The sequence below is a fragment of the Indicator indicator genome, chromosome 8 (assembly GCF_027791375.1).
Source record: "Indicator indicator isolate 239-I01 chromosome 8, UM_Iind_1.1, whole genome shotgun sequence".
NCBI classification, from domain to species: domain Eukaryota; kingdom Metazoa; phylum Chordata; class Aves; order Piciformes; family Indicatoridae; genus Indicator; species Indicator indicator.
In genome coordinates, this window is record NC_072017.1 from 19,851,341 (window position 1) to 19,866,409 (window position 15,069).

General features: G+C 34.8%; 1 protein-coding gene across 1 annotated transcript in view; it reads right to left on the minus strand.

Annotated features, from left to right (window-relative positions):
• TLL1 (tolloid like 1) overlaps positions 1-15,069 on the minus strand; it is a 128,668-nt gene that overhangs the window by 54,563 nt on the left and 59,036 nt on the right. The window contains exons 2-5 of the mRNA XM_054382881.1: positions 14,575-14,685; positions 11,109-11,189; positions 10,390-10,542; positions 7,883-8,000 (exon numbers count right to left, since the gene is read on the minus strand). Of these exons, the coding sequence (XP_054238856.1) occupies positions 7,883-8,000; positions 10,390-10,542; positions 11,109-11,189; positions 14,575-14,685 (463 nt within the window). The remainder of the gene's footprint in view (positions 1-7,882; positions 8,001-10,389; positions 10,543-11,108; positions 11,190-14,574; positions 14,686-15,069) is intronic.

Sequence of the window (15,069 nt, forward strand, 5' to 3'; positions counted from 1 at the left end):
AGTCAGCATAGCCCCTCTGAACAACCTGCACCAATGCTTGGCTGTTCACACCATGAAGAATTTATTCCTTATATCCACTCCGAATCTTTCTTTTCTTTCTGTTTATCCTCTTGCCTTACATATTCACACAAGGCACCACCTTGAAGATTCTGGCTTCCTCTTTTTGCTGCCCCACCCCATCATAGGAACTGGGAGCTGCTGCTGGGTCTCCCTGAAGCCACCTCTTCTACAGATGAGCAGACCTTGGACTCTCAACCTCTCATAGAGCAATTGTTGCTACTTCCAAGTAGGTTAGTAGCCCTGTGCTTACATCATACAGGTATTATCTTTCTTGTACTGGGAGCCCACAGCTAGAAGTAAGGCCTATCTGTAATCTAGAAAATGGCAAGAAGAGAGGCATGACCTCTTCTCTTGGAGGAACTTCTGTTCACATAGCCCCAGATGTTGTTGGTTGTCTTTGCTGCTAGGGCCCATGGCCAGCTTCTGCCCAGCCCAGCGCACCATAGCCTCCTCCATAGAGCTGCTCCCCAACCCTGCATTATCCATCCTATGTTGCTCTTCTTTTGGAAGTGCAGGGCTTGTTGAACCTCTTAAGACTCCTGTTGGCAAGCTCCTCTAGCTTGCCTGAGTCCCTCTAGATGGCAGCTCTAAACTCTGAGCCTGTCAACTGGTTCTCCCCAACTCAGTCTCATCTGCGAATTTGACAAGAGGATGCACCATCACACCCTGGTGGGTCATTGATAAAGCTGTCAAAAAGGACAGGTCCAAAGATAGGCCTCTGCAATACTACACTCTCAGTCAGTCTTAATTCAAGTTATTAAACACAACCCTCCAAGATGCCTGGTAATGCTGCAATACACACCTTAGAGATTCAACGAATTTAAACACGTTTAAATTTTGGAATTCAAGTGGGAATCCAAAGCCTTTAGGATCTGAACATGACAGCAGTGCAAAAGGTTGATGAGAAAGAAGTTAGGATAAACACACAAAATTAAGAAAAGTTAGAACAAATCCCTTATAGTTTAACACTGCTGCTGAGTCTTCATGTTTATCATTGTGCAGCAACTCCACAGAGAAAAATTGCAACACAGAGCTAAAGAACATTAAGCATTATTTATAGCTTAAAGAAAATCAACAGATTGTTAAGACTGTAGGTTGTAGAGTATTTAATACAATTTCAATACTTTTAACATATTTATGGTTATTGACATAAGTACACTACATGCTTTAACTAGTCAAGACATATTTGGTGGCTTAAAATTTTCCATAGATTTTAAATATTATTTTTGCAGTGATAGAAAAAGTGAAAAAATAATAAATAATTACTCCAGATAATCTCCAGCTCTACTTTTATTGACACTATTCACAAGAACAAAAGAATAAAGGAAGTATTTAACTACAGTTTATCTCTTCCTGTCTTTTTTACTTCATTTGAACCAAAAGAGGTTGTAACCTTTTAAAGTTGTGCCCTGTATCTTGGAAAAGGCCAAGTAATAGCTGAGCAATAACAGCAGAGCAACAAAACAGCTAGCAGAACATTTAAAGTTACTAACATAAATATTTTTATAAGACAATATGGTAAATAACTAATTAACCATTTCATCAAAAAAAAATTTAATAGTTGGACTCGATCTTAAAGAGATCTTTCCCCAAAAAAACGATTCTGTGAAGTGCCACTTCACAAAACCAAGAAGTTGATTGTTTCTCAAAAACAGAGGTGCTTAAGGTCATCTCTGAAAACTTTTAGTAGTACCAGATATATTTTCAGGTGCTCACAAATATAACTGGACATTTTATTATTATAGTCATAAAACAACAAGAGAAGTTGGGCATTATCAAATATATGTAATGACTTTGGGTACCTCATCTGACACATTTGAAAGATGGAGGTTCTATTAGAAGGAAAAAATTAACTGCAATCTTTCACTCAGTATTCCTTTAGGTTGTCTAATGATGAACATCTAAACCCCAGCATATTGGAACTGTTTTTTAAATGCTGGCCTGCTCCTGAAAACACGTATCCAGGTGAGCATCATAATTGACTTACAGTGATTACTTAACAGACTTAAAATTTATTGAGTTTGGTTTTGGTATTCTACATGCCAAAAGAAAATTAGAATTAACACTAGGTCTTAAAATAGAAGCAGTGTACACTGGAAGGGTGATTAGGATTTGCTAAGTTGAGTGTCATGTCGATCACACCAGATTCATCCAATTAACCTACGCGATTCTGATAATTTTGACAATTGCACTGAATCAAAAGGTAAGGAAAATGACAACAATACATCTATTAAAGTAATTATTTTGCAATATCAAGGGTTTGACACCAGGTTTGTTTGGCAAAAGACCAAGACTTCTATGTGCTGTATAAGCATTTATCATGCCCCTTAAATTGAGACAACTGCCAGCTTTTAAAGCTCCTCATCTCTTTAATCTTTATTGCACCAGACAGCATTTGGAGACAGTAACTATTTATGAATCTCTAATTCCATTTACTCAGTCTAGCTGATCAATGATGGTGAGCAAAGAGAACTAAGTGACAGAAAGTGAAATGTCTAGAACAATACACTCATTCTTTTAAGTAATATAATTCACAGCTACTATCAAAAATACTCTTAAATTAATATGAAGAGAGAATTGGGGAGAGACAACTTTGCACTTCTTTAAAAAGCTGCACTCTTCAGCATGTGATAATATAAAAATCCTCATAGACCACAACATTATTTTGCAATGGCACTAATTACAGGAATTTCTTGATGAAAAACTGCAGAACTTCATAAATGTACTAAGTTCACAGATCATCACCTCATTGTTACACAAAGCCATATAAAAAGGTTCACAAAATTCATGAATAAGATCTCACTGAAGAAGCACAGGTTTTTACTTGGTGAAAACACAACTCATAAATACATATTCAACCATAAATATAACTCATTCTGTACAAAGGAGATGATGGCTATGACCTTGCTTGATGAGTTTATTTGTTGTCAGGGATCAATACAATCATGATTACTAAATGTTCTGATTCAATGCTCTAAGGATCTGTTGCGATGGCTGAAGTGACTACTGCTTCTTTACCTACTCAACAGAGACAACCAACCCAATATTATAAAGAACAGCCAACTGAGTCCATTCCTGAGCTAACAGCTGTCTATGTTAATATATTAACATACATCATCGCTCATTCCATTTATGTTAACACACTGTGTTTTAGACTATGGCAACTGGACACCTGCACCTTGTCACACCCATATGCAAGGCCACACAACAATCCCCAGAGAAGCTGTCAACTGCTGTGCGTAGGCTGAATGCCAGCTGGTAGAGTTAATTACCAGCTGAGAGCCCTAGGGCCATGGAGTATTTACCATTACTCTGAATTTATTTTCATTCCATAAAAGTCTCTGAGCACCTTTTATAACATGTAATCCTTCTTAAAACAAAAGAATGTTGCAGAAGTGTACCTCAGGCAATGAATTTACCCGTTTCAGCAATTTTTAAGAATTTGCCTGCAACCTTGTCCTGAGTGTAAGGCACTGGAAGTCTTCCAGAAGCACTAAACAGTCTGGAAGATACACCCCGGAAAGTGTAATCTTTGTATTTCATTCCCATAATGCCTACATCCCTATAAAATTGGCTGCAGAGTTAGTTTCTGTCTTTTTTCTTCCTCCTTTCTGCTCTCTGTCGGGAGTCCTTATCTGGTAACATGGGGGAGTATCTGATGCCTGTTTATGGTCCTGCAGAGGCCTGACTAATTTGTCCTGCAGAATTTTGCCCTGTTTGGGCCTAGTGGAAGGGAGGCAATGGGCGAAGAAAAGGAGCGCTGGGGCTTTTGGTTTAGTCTGGTTGGGGGAAGGTTTTTGGAAGGTTTTCATGTATCCTGTATTCTTTGGAATATGTATTAGGTGTTAAGGATTCCTGTATTCTGTATTTTTCTGTATATTTTTGAATATAATTCTGTATTTCTCTCCAATTCACCAAGAGCATTTTATTTTACTCTTGGGGGGGGGGGATAAAATTATATCTGTCCACCCACTAAACTAAGACAAATGTCTATTTCATATATGAACAAGGTATATACAAAAAAATATCTGGTCTACAATATTTGGGGAAGCACATGAAAGAGAACTGATTTTCATGTATCTCAGACAGCTTTGTCAAATACCAATACAAGAGGATACAGCAGTAATTGTAATAACTCATTGAAAATTTGTCATAAAAAGTACTCAGTTCCTCCCGTGAAGAACAAAAATTGCCACAAAGTCAGATCAAAGGCATACTGAGACATCAGAACAATATGACAAATTCTTTTTCTGTCTCAGTATTTAAAAAGAAGCTTGATCTTGTACTCAGTAACATTTATTAAGAGCAAGTCACTAGAGGCCATCCCAGTTTGCTAACCCCTTGTTTGCCTTTGCATACAGAGAAGTACACTGATTGTTGCCTTCAGGAATTTCCTATCTGATAGCAAGGATAAAGTAGTAGTGAACAAAAGCTCTTTTAAACCTGTTTACAGATGAGAGTTTTACTTGCCCTCACCAATTAGTGGTATAAATTTTTTCTATAGTAGATATTAATTTCCATGTATACCGCTTTGGTAGAAGAATCACAAAGACTACTGTCTTAATACTATATCCTTTTTCTCACACATGCAGCTAATAGGTACAAATGACTATCAGTAATTACAACATTTCAAGTTAGTGCTTCAGCTGTATGAAGGGAAAATAGTTCAACAATTAATTGTTCTCAAAACTGGTTAAATAAGAAAGGCATGATAACAAATGTAGTTTAAGACTGCAATGGATGAAATCTTTTTTATAGGAGAGAAGGATCCCACTGTAAATTTTTGAACACTTTTCCTCACAGCTGCCCATAAGCAAACTCAAGAACCCTTATACAAAGAGGAGAATAAAGCTGGTTTGAATATTACATGAAGTGAATATAGAGAAGATGCTGCTAAAACTTGCAGTGTCAAAAAAGACTACTAAATATCATGAAGAAAAGACTGGAATTAATAGCAATTTTAACAGATCAGAGAAGAGATCCGTATCTGTAAAGATAAATACTAAATTATTTGGTGTCCTGAGATGTCCAAAGCATGGCACACACTTGGAACTAGTGATGGGGTGCTGTGCAAAGAACTCTGATTCTTATTTGTAGTCACATCCTAACTGACCACAAGTTACACATGGCTGCTGTTGAGAACTGAGATACCACACTTCGGTAAGTGGAAAGAGAGAGTACAAGACACATGAATTAGCTATAACCCTGGCTCAGCAGAAGACTCATCTGGACAAACATGCCCTACTTTAGGATTTTGAATTTGAAGAAAGATGTGGACTAATTGAAGAGAATTTCAAACAGCCTAACAACATGATCAAAGACTTATAAAACATGACTTAGCAAGAAAGATTAAATTAATTAGATGTTTTCTAGCCCAAAAGAAAACCAAACTGAGGGTGGCCATAACAGTCTCAAAATATATAATAGATTCCTTCAAAAAAGAAAGAAGAATTATTTACTTTCTATGGGCACAGTGAACAAGAAAAAGAGTTAATGCACTTCAACTGCAGAAAGAAACATCTGGTTTAGCTATGACCAAAAATATTGCCCCTGACTTAGTACACTTCTTGTATTAAGGATATGGAATAATTACATTTCCTAGCAGGCTGTGAAGTATTCATCTTTGAAGGGTTTTAGAAACAAGTTAGACAAGTGTATATCTGTAATGACTTAGGTATAGCTATTTCTGTCTTAAGAATAAATTAGATATCTTTATGAGATCCTTTGCAGTTGTAGGGGTCTATAAGCATCAAACCTTCTTTCTCATTCATTGCTGATATATAAAATCTGAACTTCAGGTAGGTCATGTATCTCTCATAACCAGCTGCTATATTTCAAATACGCTTTCTTCATCACAGCCCTTCTGGAATGAGCTTCCCATGAACCGCTGCAACAAGTAATGCGTCATGCTTGTTCAAAATATCCTTAATGTTTACAAAGATTCAATAGCACTTCACTTGCTAATGTGCTAATGCTGTCATCTGAGACATTTGTAGATAGTGCCACCTGTATTTCCACATAGATCCACTTTCTGTTTCATTAAATGTGTTATGTTTTGACTGTGTGCTCCTTGGAGCAGAGTTTATCATTTAGTTTTTAAATTGAATGGTGCTAAATACAATGAAGTCTCTCTCATCTGTGAATGTTCACTGCCATGGTACTGCAAACAATAATGACACAATGTGCTAATAAACCAACACAGCATGGTGCTACGAGAAAGAACTGAGATCAGTTTCAATGCACTGGCCATGTTTGGTATCCCTTTTGTCTGGACTTTTTCCATGGAAAATCCTGTATAAGCACTGTACATCAGTGTTTAGTGCCCAGTGGTTCCTATTCACCCAGAGAAGATATGTTTTCATTTATCTGGCTCTTCCAGAATGGCTCAGGACTCCAAAAGAAGTAATTCAGCTGTTTTTGATAGTTGACAGATTATTCTGTTGTTTGGCTTTGGGCACTTTGAAGCTGTAGATTTACTTTTCATTAAACCAATATTTTTGTAGATAGCCTCATACTTCTTTCTAAAGTGCCTGAGACCACTTATGTCTTTCACACTCTTCTGTATAAATTCACATTGCTTTCTACCTCTGTGAGCACAGGAAATCATCATGATTATTCTCTGCATCCATTTGTCTTCCAGCTGTGTGTCACTAATCCTTAATCCCTTCTTCAAGGTTCTACTGTTAACTAAAATAAAATCCATGCTGGGTGAGAGCAAAAGTCTATTTCATTTGACACTGTTTCTGACAGTGGTCTACAGCAAATCTACCAGTCACAGGCAATCCTGTGGAATAAGCTCCTATTGCAAGGATCAGTAGCCCAGAGACTTTCCAAGGCCAAGAAGATACCTTTCTCAAAATATCTTAGGAGTGGGTTTTATTACATTGTCCCATAGAAGAATGTCAGGTGTAATTTAAACAGAAAAGCCTTAATGTAATTTTATGAGCTATAATTAAGTGTATTCAGGATCATTCCTACAACACAAGGAAGTCCCAAAACTTCTTTTCATAACCGTGTCCTATAAAACTCCATAAAAATTCAGGAGTAAGCATACAAAGTATTAACTGATCGGGAAGTCAGCAAGACAGAGTTTTTCCACTCTGGAGCCTAAAACACCAAAAGAAGAGGAATATGAGAAGTACAAGTAGTGAGTGCTCTTAGATTACGAACATGGTACACTCTGGAATTTCACCAACCATTGCATAAAATTCAGAATTCTGAGTGGAATAAATTACAAACATAACTGAGGCGTTTGTGAGCAGAAATATCTTTACACGCAACATGATGACTAATGAAAAGCTGTACTAATGATTAATAAAACCCATTCTCATGACCTGGAAGAAGGAATTTACAAAATGGTCGTTAATTTGGTGGCTAAACAAATCTAGGCAAGATAAATAGAAATAGAAGAATTACAGTTAACAATAATTCATCTGGAAAAGAAATATGGGATAGATGTCCATGCATAATTCAGCAGTAAACATGTGACACGGAAGAAGCTAGGAAAAACAAACAGTAATTCTGATATACCAGAACAATACATATAAATATGAAAAGTGTGACAGATAGCCAAATAGAAAATTCTCATATCTATGTATTTGCAGTGAGATCATTTTATTTAGACAAAAGAGGCATAACTTCAAACAATTACTACACATACTGTTTTCAATGAACCTAAAGCCACACAGAACACACATTTAAACATATTGTTTAAATGCAGAAACTACTCATTCTCCTTTATATATACACTTATAACTGCAAAGCTGACAACATGGCCAAACACTGAAAGCAGAAGTATCTATGACCAGGCATGTAGACTTACCCACATGGTCTGTATGTAAACACAATATAACTTTCCTCATCACTTCGTTCAATAAAGGTGACACACGTGTACTTTTCCCAGTGCCGCATAGCCTGTTTGAACATGGCACGCTGAGTACCTGGAAGAATAATTATATGAGACTAAATACAAGACTTTTATAACTACATCTTTTCCTTAAAATTAGACTACAATACTAAGAAGAGTGGCCTGAAAATAGTCCTATGTGCTGACAGTCCCATATACTGCCAAATTTCAGTTAAAGGGATACTCAGACCGTCATTTCTTCATGTATTGCCTGACACATTCTAGCAAACGTAAAACCTGCAATAAAGAGTACAGCTATGTCACACCACAGGAAGACAGAAGAAGAAATATAGTATGCCTTCATTAGCATAATATTTACTAAGTGATTTCCCAGATTAAATTGTCAAGTGAGTCACAACTGGGGGGAGAGAGGAGGGTGTGGGAAGAAAGGAAAGAAAAGAAAGAAAAGAAAGAAAAGAAAGAAGAAAGAAAAGAAAGAAAAGAAAGAAAAGAAAGAAAAGAAAGAAAAGAAAGAAAAGAAAGAAAAGAAAGAAAAGAAAGAAAAGAAAAGAAAGAAAAGAAAGAAAAGAAAGAAAAGAAAGAAAAGAAAGAAAAGAAAGAAAAGAAAGAAAAGAAAGAAAAGAAAGAAAAGAAAGAAAAGAAAGAAAAGAAGGAAAAGAAAGAAAAGAAAGAAAAGGAGAGAAAAATAAAGAAAACAAAGAAAACAAAGAAAAAGAAAAGGAAGAAGAAAAGAGAAAGAAAAAAGGGGAAGAGGGGAAAGAGAGAAGAAAACTGAGAAACTATGCATCCTATCTATCTGGTCAGAAGAAAAATAATAAATAAATAAATAAAATATCCTAAAGCCTTTAAATCTGGGGACCAGTTTAACCTAAGTTGTGTAAACAGGCACACCAGCTAAGGCATTTAATAACGCTGCCTTGAAAAGAGACCAGACTCTGCTTCGTTGCATCAAAATAGTTCAGAAATCAAATGATCCAACAAAAGAGGAAAATTCTTAATTTGGTCAAGTAATAAGAAGAACCTAGATACTTGTTCGAAAAATGAAAAACATTCAGAAACAATTAAAACTATATGGTAGATGCAAAAGCAGCCAGAGAAGCTCTCACTACAGAAAGCCAGTTGGTATACAGCAGTTAAAATAGGTTAAACATGTAATTTCAAACATGCCCGATAAAAGCCAAGGCTTACAAACTCAAGAGGTGGCATCTGAGTATATAGCTGTATTGCTTATGAGATGGAAATCCATAAAAAGAGTGTTATTTTTGCATTAATTTACTAGCAGAAATGCATTCACCTTGTAGACTCTTGCAAAGCTGTATGTTACAGCACAGGATAATTTAAAAAGAAAACCAACCAAACCTCCCACCAAACAGAAAGAAAAACAAACAAACAAAACCCACAAAAGAACTCCCTTTTTAAACTTAGACAACAAAACCTGAAAGTTCATAAAAATAGCAGTTTCAAATCATGTTGGACCCTAAAAATTAAAGGTTATTTCAGCCCACCTTGCCCTTTACTTTCATCTTTAAGCAATTATTTCCAAGCCTTGGAATTTATCTTTGGTTATGAAAAAGGTAAAATGATATACTGAATGTAAAGGTTTAACATGATATACCTTGAATTCGATTTAGTTTACTACCATTATTTCAGAAGATGGTAATCCTGAAGCAAAGGTCACATTTGCTATAGGATTACGAAAATACACAAAATAAAAATCTGACTTTAGCTGTCAGTTTGAAAGAAATTACTCTGGTTTCTCCATATACATATGCACACAAGTGAGCATCTGCTTATTTCTTATGGTTCCCTGTATTATTGTGCATAATACATAAGATGTTATTATATGTCTTTTTCCACCCATCTTTGCTTTTCTCCCTCCCTTTTTGTTTAAAGATATAGATATATTTGCATTTTGGGGGATAACAATCTTTTTCCCTACAATTTTCTGCTAAGAATTCTATATATTTTGAAGTCAATTTTTCTTCTTGTCATATATATTGTGTATACCCATTTGAAAACCAGACTGAGGAATTACAACAGACAGCTGAGTCAGTCTGAGTGAAATAATTTTACCAGAATAAATGTCACACCAGTTAAATTAGCTTTACTAAATATCCTGTATTTTTAACAAAAAAACCAACCAAACAAAAGAAATCCCATCCTACAACAGATTTCATGACATTCTGTAGCTTAGGTTCTTGAAAAAAACACAGGACAAGAAATATTAGTCAAAGAGTTTTCCCTTTCTAAAACACAGTTATGCATTTTTGTTATGTAGCTTGCTTCTGGGAATGATTTTTTGAAGAATGACTAATATTTTCAGAACAGATGTACAGCAAGCCCAATCCAACAGAGAACCTTCCACTGACTTCCATAGTATGACTTGACTTTAAAGAAAAAAATAAAAAAATAAAAAAGCAATTAAAAAAATTCATATTCCCCATCCAAAGCACAAAGCTTACCAGTGAAATTTCCACCTATTACATATGGAATGACACCCCCTGGCCATATTCGTTCTGTTCGTGATGTAGCAGCTCTGGGAAATCGGTTTTTCTCATTTTTCCCTGAGAATTTTACAGTACTTTTTCCTTTAGATGTATTATTTTGCTCAAAGCCTGTAATGATAATTAAAACACTGAATGAGATCACGCACACATACACACATACCAAAAAAAAAGAGAACAATTATTTTCTAGCAGGTCAGTCAGATTATTTCTTTATGCCCTTTAGAAGTACAACATATACAGCCTACATTCAACTACGTTCATACTTACAGCACTGTGGTTAGTATAAAAGTGTGTTTCTTGAGTGCAATACACCATAAATTCTTCAAACACAGTATGAAGCATCAGAATGCCCCAAATGGATCCAAAAAAGAAACCCTAAAAATTAGCAGCCTACTTGTACTGAAAACGCATCGTATTAATACTAGTTGAACTAACTGTGAACACCGCCATACAAAAGCCCTATTGAGCCTCTATATTTGATGCAGGAAATAGACCCCTAAGAAAATGCAACAAAGAGCTAATCTCTTCATTACTATTCTGGTGCTATTTATTTTATAGTTTGTTTATGCTAATAGTAATACAGAAGAGCTTTAAAGTGTTAAAGTGCTATCATCATTAATTTTCATGATACATTATCATATCAGGCAACCTGCTAATTTAAACAGTGAAAATACCAGAGCCAAATCTTCTTATCCTGTCTATAAGCTGATAGAGGGCACCTCGTTTTTTTGACATTCCATGTTCTCCAAATCCACCTTTAAAAAGACACAAAAAAAAAAAAAGAATTTTACAAAAGTTAAAACCAGCAAATCTTACATCTACAGCAACTATACAGCCTAGAGTCATTAGAAAATACCCAGCAAAAACTGCAATGAGTCTTAAAGGAAGTTTAACATTCTTCAATGACTCACATACAAATTCTTTAAGTATACTTGACAGTAAAATAAAACCACATTTTTAGGTGAAAAATTTTCTAATATGCATTCCACAATGTAAATCAACATGTCTTTGTTATTCAGACAAGTTATGAAAATTACATCATCTAATTATTATTTGGAGCCTTTTTCTTCCTGGTGACCTTGACATCCTCCGAGCCATATTGACTGACAGCTAAAAGCCTTACTCTCACAGAAATTTCCTAAATACTTGGCATAATCATCTCATTCCAAGGGCAGGGGGAAAAAAGAAAGCAAACACCCAAAGTTTCAACAGGAAAAAAAAAACAAAAACAAAAAACAAAACAAACAAAAAAAAACCCCAAACCAAACCAACAAACAAAAAAACCCCAAACACAAAAACACCACCACCACGGCAACAAGAAGAAAACGGATACAAACTTAATATTGCTGATTTTACCATGAACAACTGGGTTTTCTTTGTCAGAGGGTCAATGCATTTTATGTAAAGGCTTTGAAACATCACATGCCAGTGTATGTTGAAGTAAGATCTCACAGGCATGTACCTGCCTATGTTATTTCAGCAATCAATGAGTAAGAAAAATTAATTAGTTGATTTTAACATTTACCATGCCATTTACAGAAACACAACACATTTCTAAGTTTCCTGCATACATCTGACACATCTGCCACGCTCCCTTCACACATAATCCTTTTGTGGCTGCAAGTGCTTTTGCAAACACCACTAAACCTGAAGAGCACTGATAGTGCTATACTAGTCAGTAAATCATTTAGAAATGTTCAGAAAGTTTTGTAATTTCCAGAAGTTTGTAGTATGGTATATTTTAAAATTTAATATCTGTTATGTGATAAGAAGGGTTTCAAACTAATTTTCAACAGCAAGGGTAAAAAGATAAGAGAAAGAAAAGGATCACTGAAACCTCCAACTACCACTAAAAAGACTTCTCTTAACTTCTCATAAAAACTTTAACTATTTATATATTTATTATATTTAAATATATTGCTTAACTATATTGCTTAAAATCATATTGCCAATGAGAAAATGCCATATAAGGCAAAAGATTTTGCGTGGCTGCTCAGTGAGTAACAATGTGCCTAATTATTTGGATTAAACTGTCACATAGTTGCTAGCTCCCTTGAGAAAAATTTTCTACATTTTTAAAAACATTTTAGATAGATGAGGTAATAGTTCAACACATTCTTCTCCAACAAGTTACATGGTAACTACCATATAGACTACAGAGGGTATAACAATTCCATTCCTTGTAGTGGGCATCAGTAGTGTAATTGTCTCTCCTGCTAATGTTCTTCTTATAAAATGGCATTATAGATAAAGATTTCAAACAAACGTTTAACAAAAAAACCCTTAATGGCATCAACTGTCAAAGATATAACAGCAAAAAAACAACCACAAAAAAAAAAAACCACAAACAAAAACCACACCAAATAATCTGTTATTTAGTTAAACTATTATAATTTATAGAAAAAAAAAATTAAACTGTCATTTCTCTGCTAACACAGCCTGTGTTTTCCACTTAGAGTAAGACTGGAAAAGTACCTCACATAACTAATCTGTCTTATATGAATACTATACAACCTTGCCAAGACAGTCTAAAAAAGCATTGGGTTTGTTTTCCTTAAAAAAACAAACAAACAAACAAAAAAACCCAAACCCACAACACTTTATTTGCTGCAACATGTTATACTACAAACAGGAGAAGAATACTTTGGGTTCATTATAAGATAGATATAGATAACAGTTTTACAAGCTTCTCTGTTGTTTCTGTTTACAAAGATTTTGTGTGCATGGTTTGGACAAAAAAACACTCTGAGAAGCTCACAGATTAAGTATCTGATCCTGTAAATCCAGCCAGATAATCCTTACCAAAAAGCATTGTCACATAATATGAATCAGAGCCTGTAAGTCTCAGGATTTTTTAAATTAGTACTTGTAAAGAAAAATATGGCTTCACAACTCCATCTTGATGGTTTACACCCAAGTATCTAAGCCTCCTATCTGATGTCACCTTTAGTTTGTGAAGGTCAACAGCAGAAAGTGCACAGATATCAAGTTTGTAATTAATTGACACTGTGTCTGTCACTAAGGTAAACCATTAACTTGTTTTCTATTTTACAGACATTTTATGTTCATTTCCCAGTTGGTACCTAGCATCAATTAGTCAGTTTTGGTGAATTTACTATTTTGGAAATTAGAGGGAAAGAAAGCACACTAGGCTGTGCAGTTCACAAAAGCAGCTTAAGCACCTGATTTAGGCATCAAAATAATGTAAATTTAGAAAAATAATTGCATATGTACAGTGTAAAATTGAATTCTTGGGATAAAAAAACCCCTCTATTTTTAGAAAAATCAAGAATGTTGAGGCTTCACTGAAAGCCATCACAAAAATCATTAACTTTTGCAGAGCTTTTTCTTCAAAGTCCAGTCCCACTGACCACTGCAGTTGTATTGATTCCTCTTGTGCAATAAAGGCAGAAAAATCTGATCCAAACGCATTAGTGATCCTCAATAAGATGACTCAATATTCTGAATAGGATACTGTCCACAGGAAAAGATAATACACAAATCTCAAAACAGGTAAGGAAAGGAAGGGATAATAGAATATTGAATATTATTTAAAGCCAGCTATTCTTACTATGGCAATTGACAAAAACAAACAAAACCATGTAATTTAAAAATGGAAGAAGAAAAAGGAAAGTCAACAGGACAAAGAAATAACTTCACTGCATCTTCTTCAAGGAGAACTGATGACCTTGCTCTCTACATTTTTAGTCAGAAAAACTAGTGCCTAAAATACCTTCAAAGCCAATGGAAACTATTTGTTTGGGGTAAAGGGGAGCAGGGAAACCACTGACTCTATTAACATTTTAAAATCCAGTCTTGATCTAGAAAGATCAAAGATGTTTCATGCCTTGAAAAACAAATGGGTTTAAAAGGAGATAAATTTTCAAGTTTTTATAAAAATAGTCCTACCAGCTTCTGTTCTTGAGTTCAATAAGAGATTTTTAATCAGAAATGCCACATTAAACTTTTATCTTATTTCCCTTAACTGAATTTCTACTCATTTTTTAATAGCTCTTTAAAGTGTAAACTTGCATTACTCAAAACAGTATACTGACTTTCTACAATTAACACAGAGATTGCCTTCTATGCAGAAGTAAGTAACAGGAAAAAAGAAGTTAAAATAAGTTTAAAATATCATACCTGTGTTATGGCCAAGTCTTTCGTTGGAGTGCTGCGTAAGGTCAATCGTCCTGTCAATTTGAAAGATTTTTAAGTCTTCATCATCTAAGGCAATATCTCCCCAAAAGACAGCTTTAAATAAAAAAGAGCTCAATTTAATTAAAGAATTTATTTAGACATTAAAACCAATCTGAAGACTATAATGCCATGTTCCAACCCTTGGGAAAATATATGACAAATATATTTGCTTAATGATCTATAATTTTACACAAAGATAACTGTCTAGCAAAAACTGAGTAATTTATTTCAGTATTCTCCTAAACCCTTACAGTGTTTTTAAAACTTTTTACACATTGCCTAATGAAATAATTTATACATAATATCAATCTATTACAAATTTTCAGCATATGATATGTGGGGTTTTTCTGAGTACAACAATGCAGAAAAGACAATGGAACATGACAACATTTGAACTTTGAAGTCAAAAACATATAGTATTTAGAAAATGAAACCTGT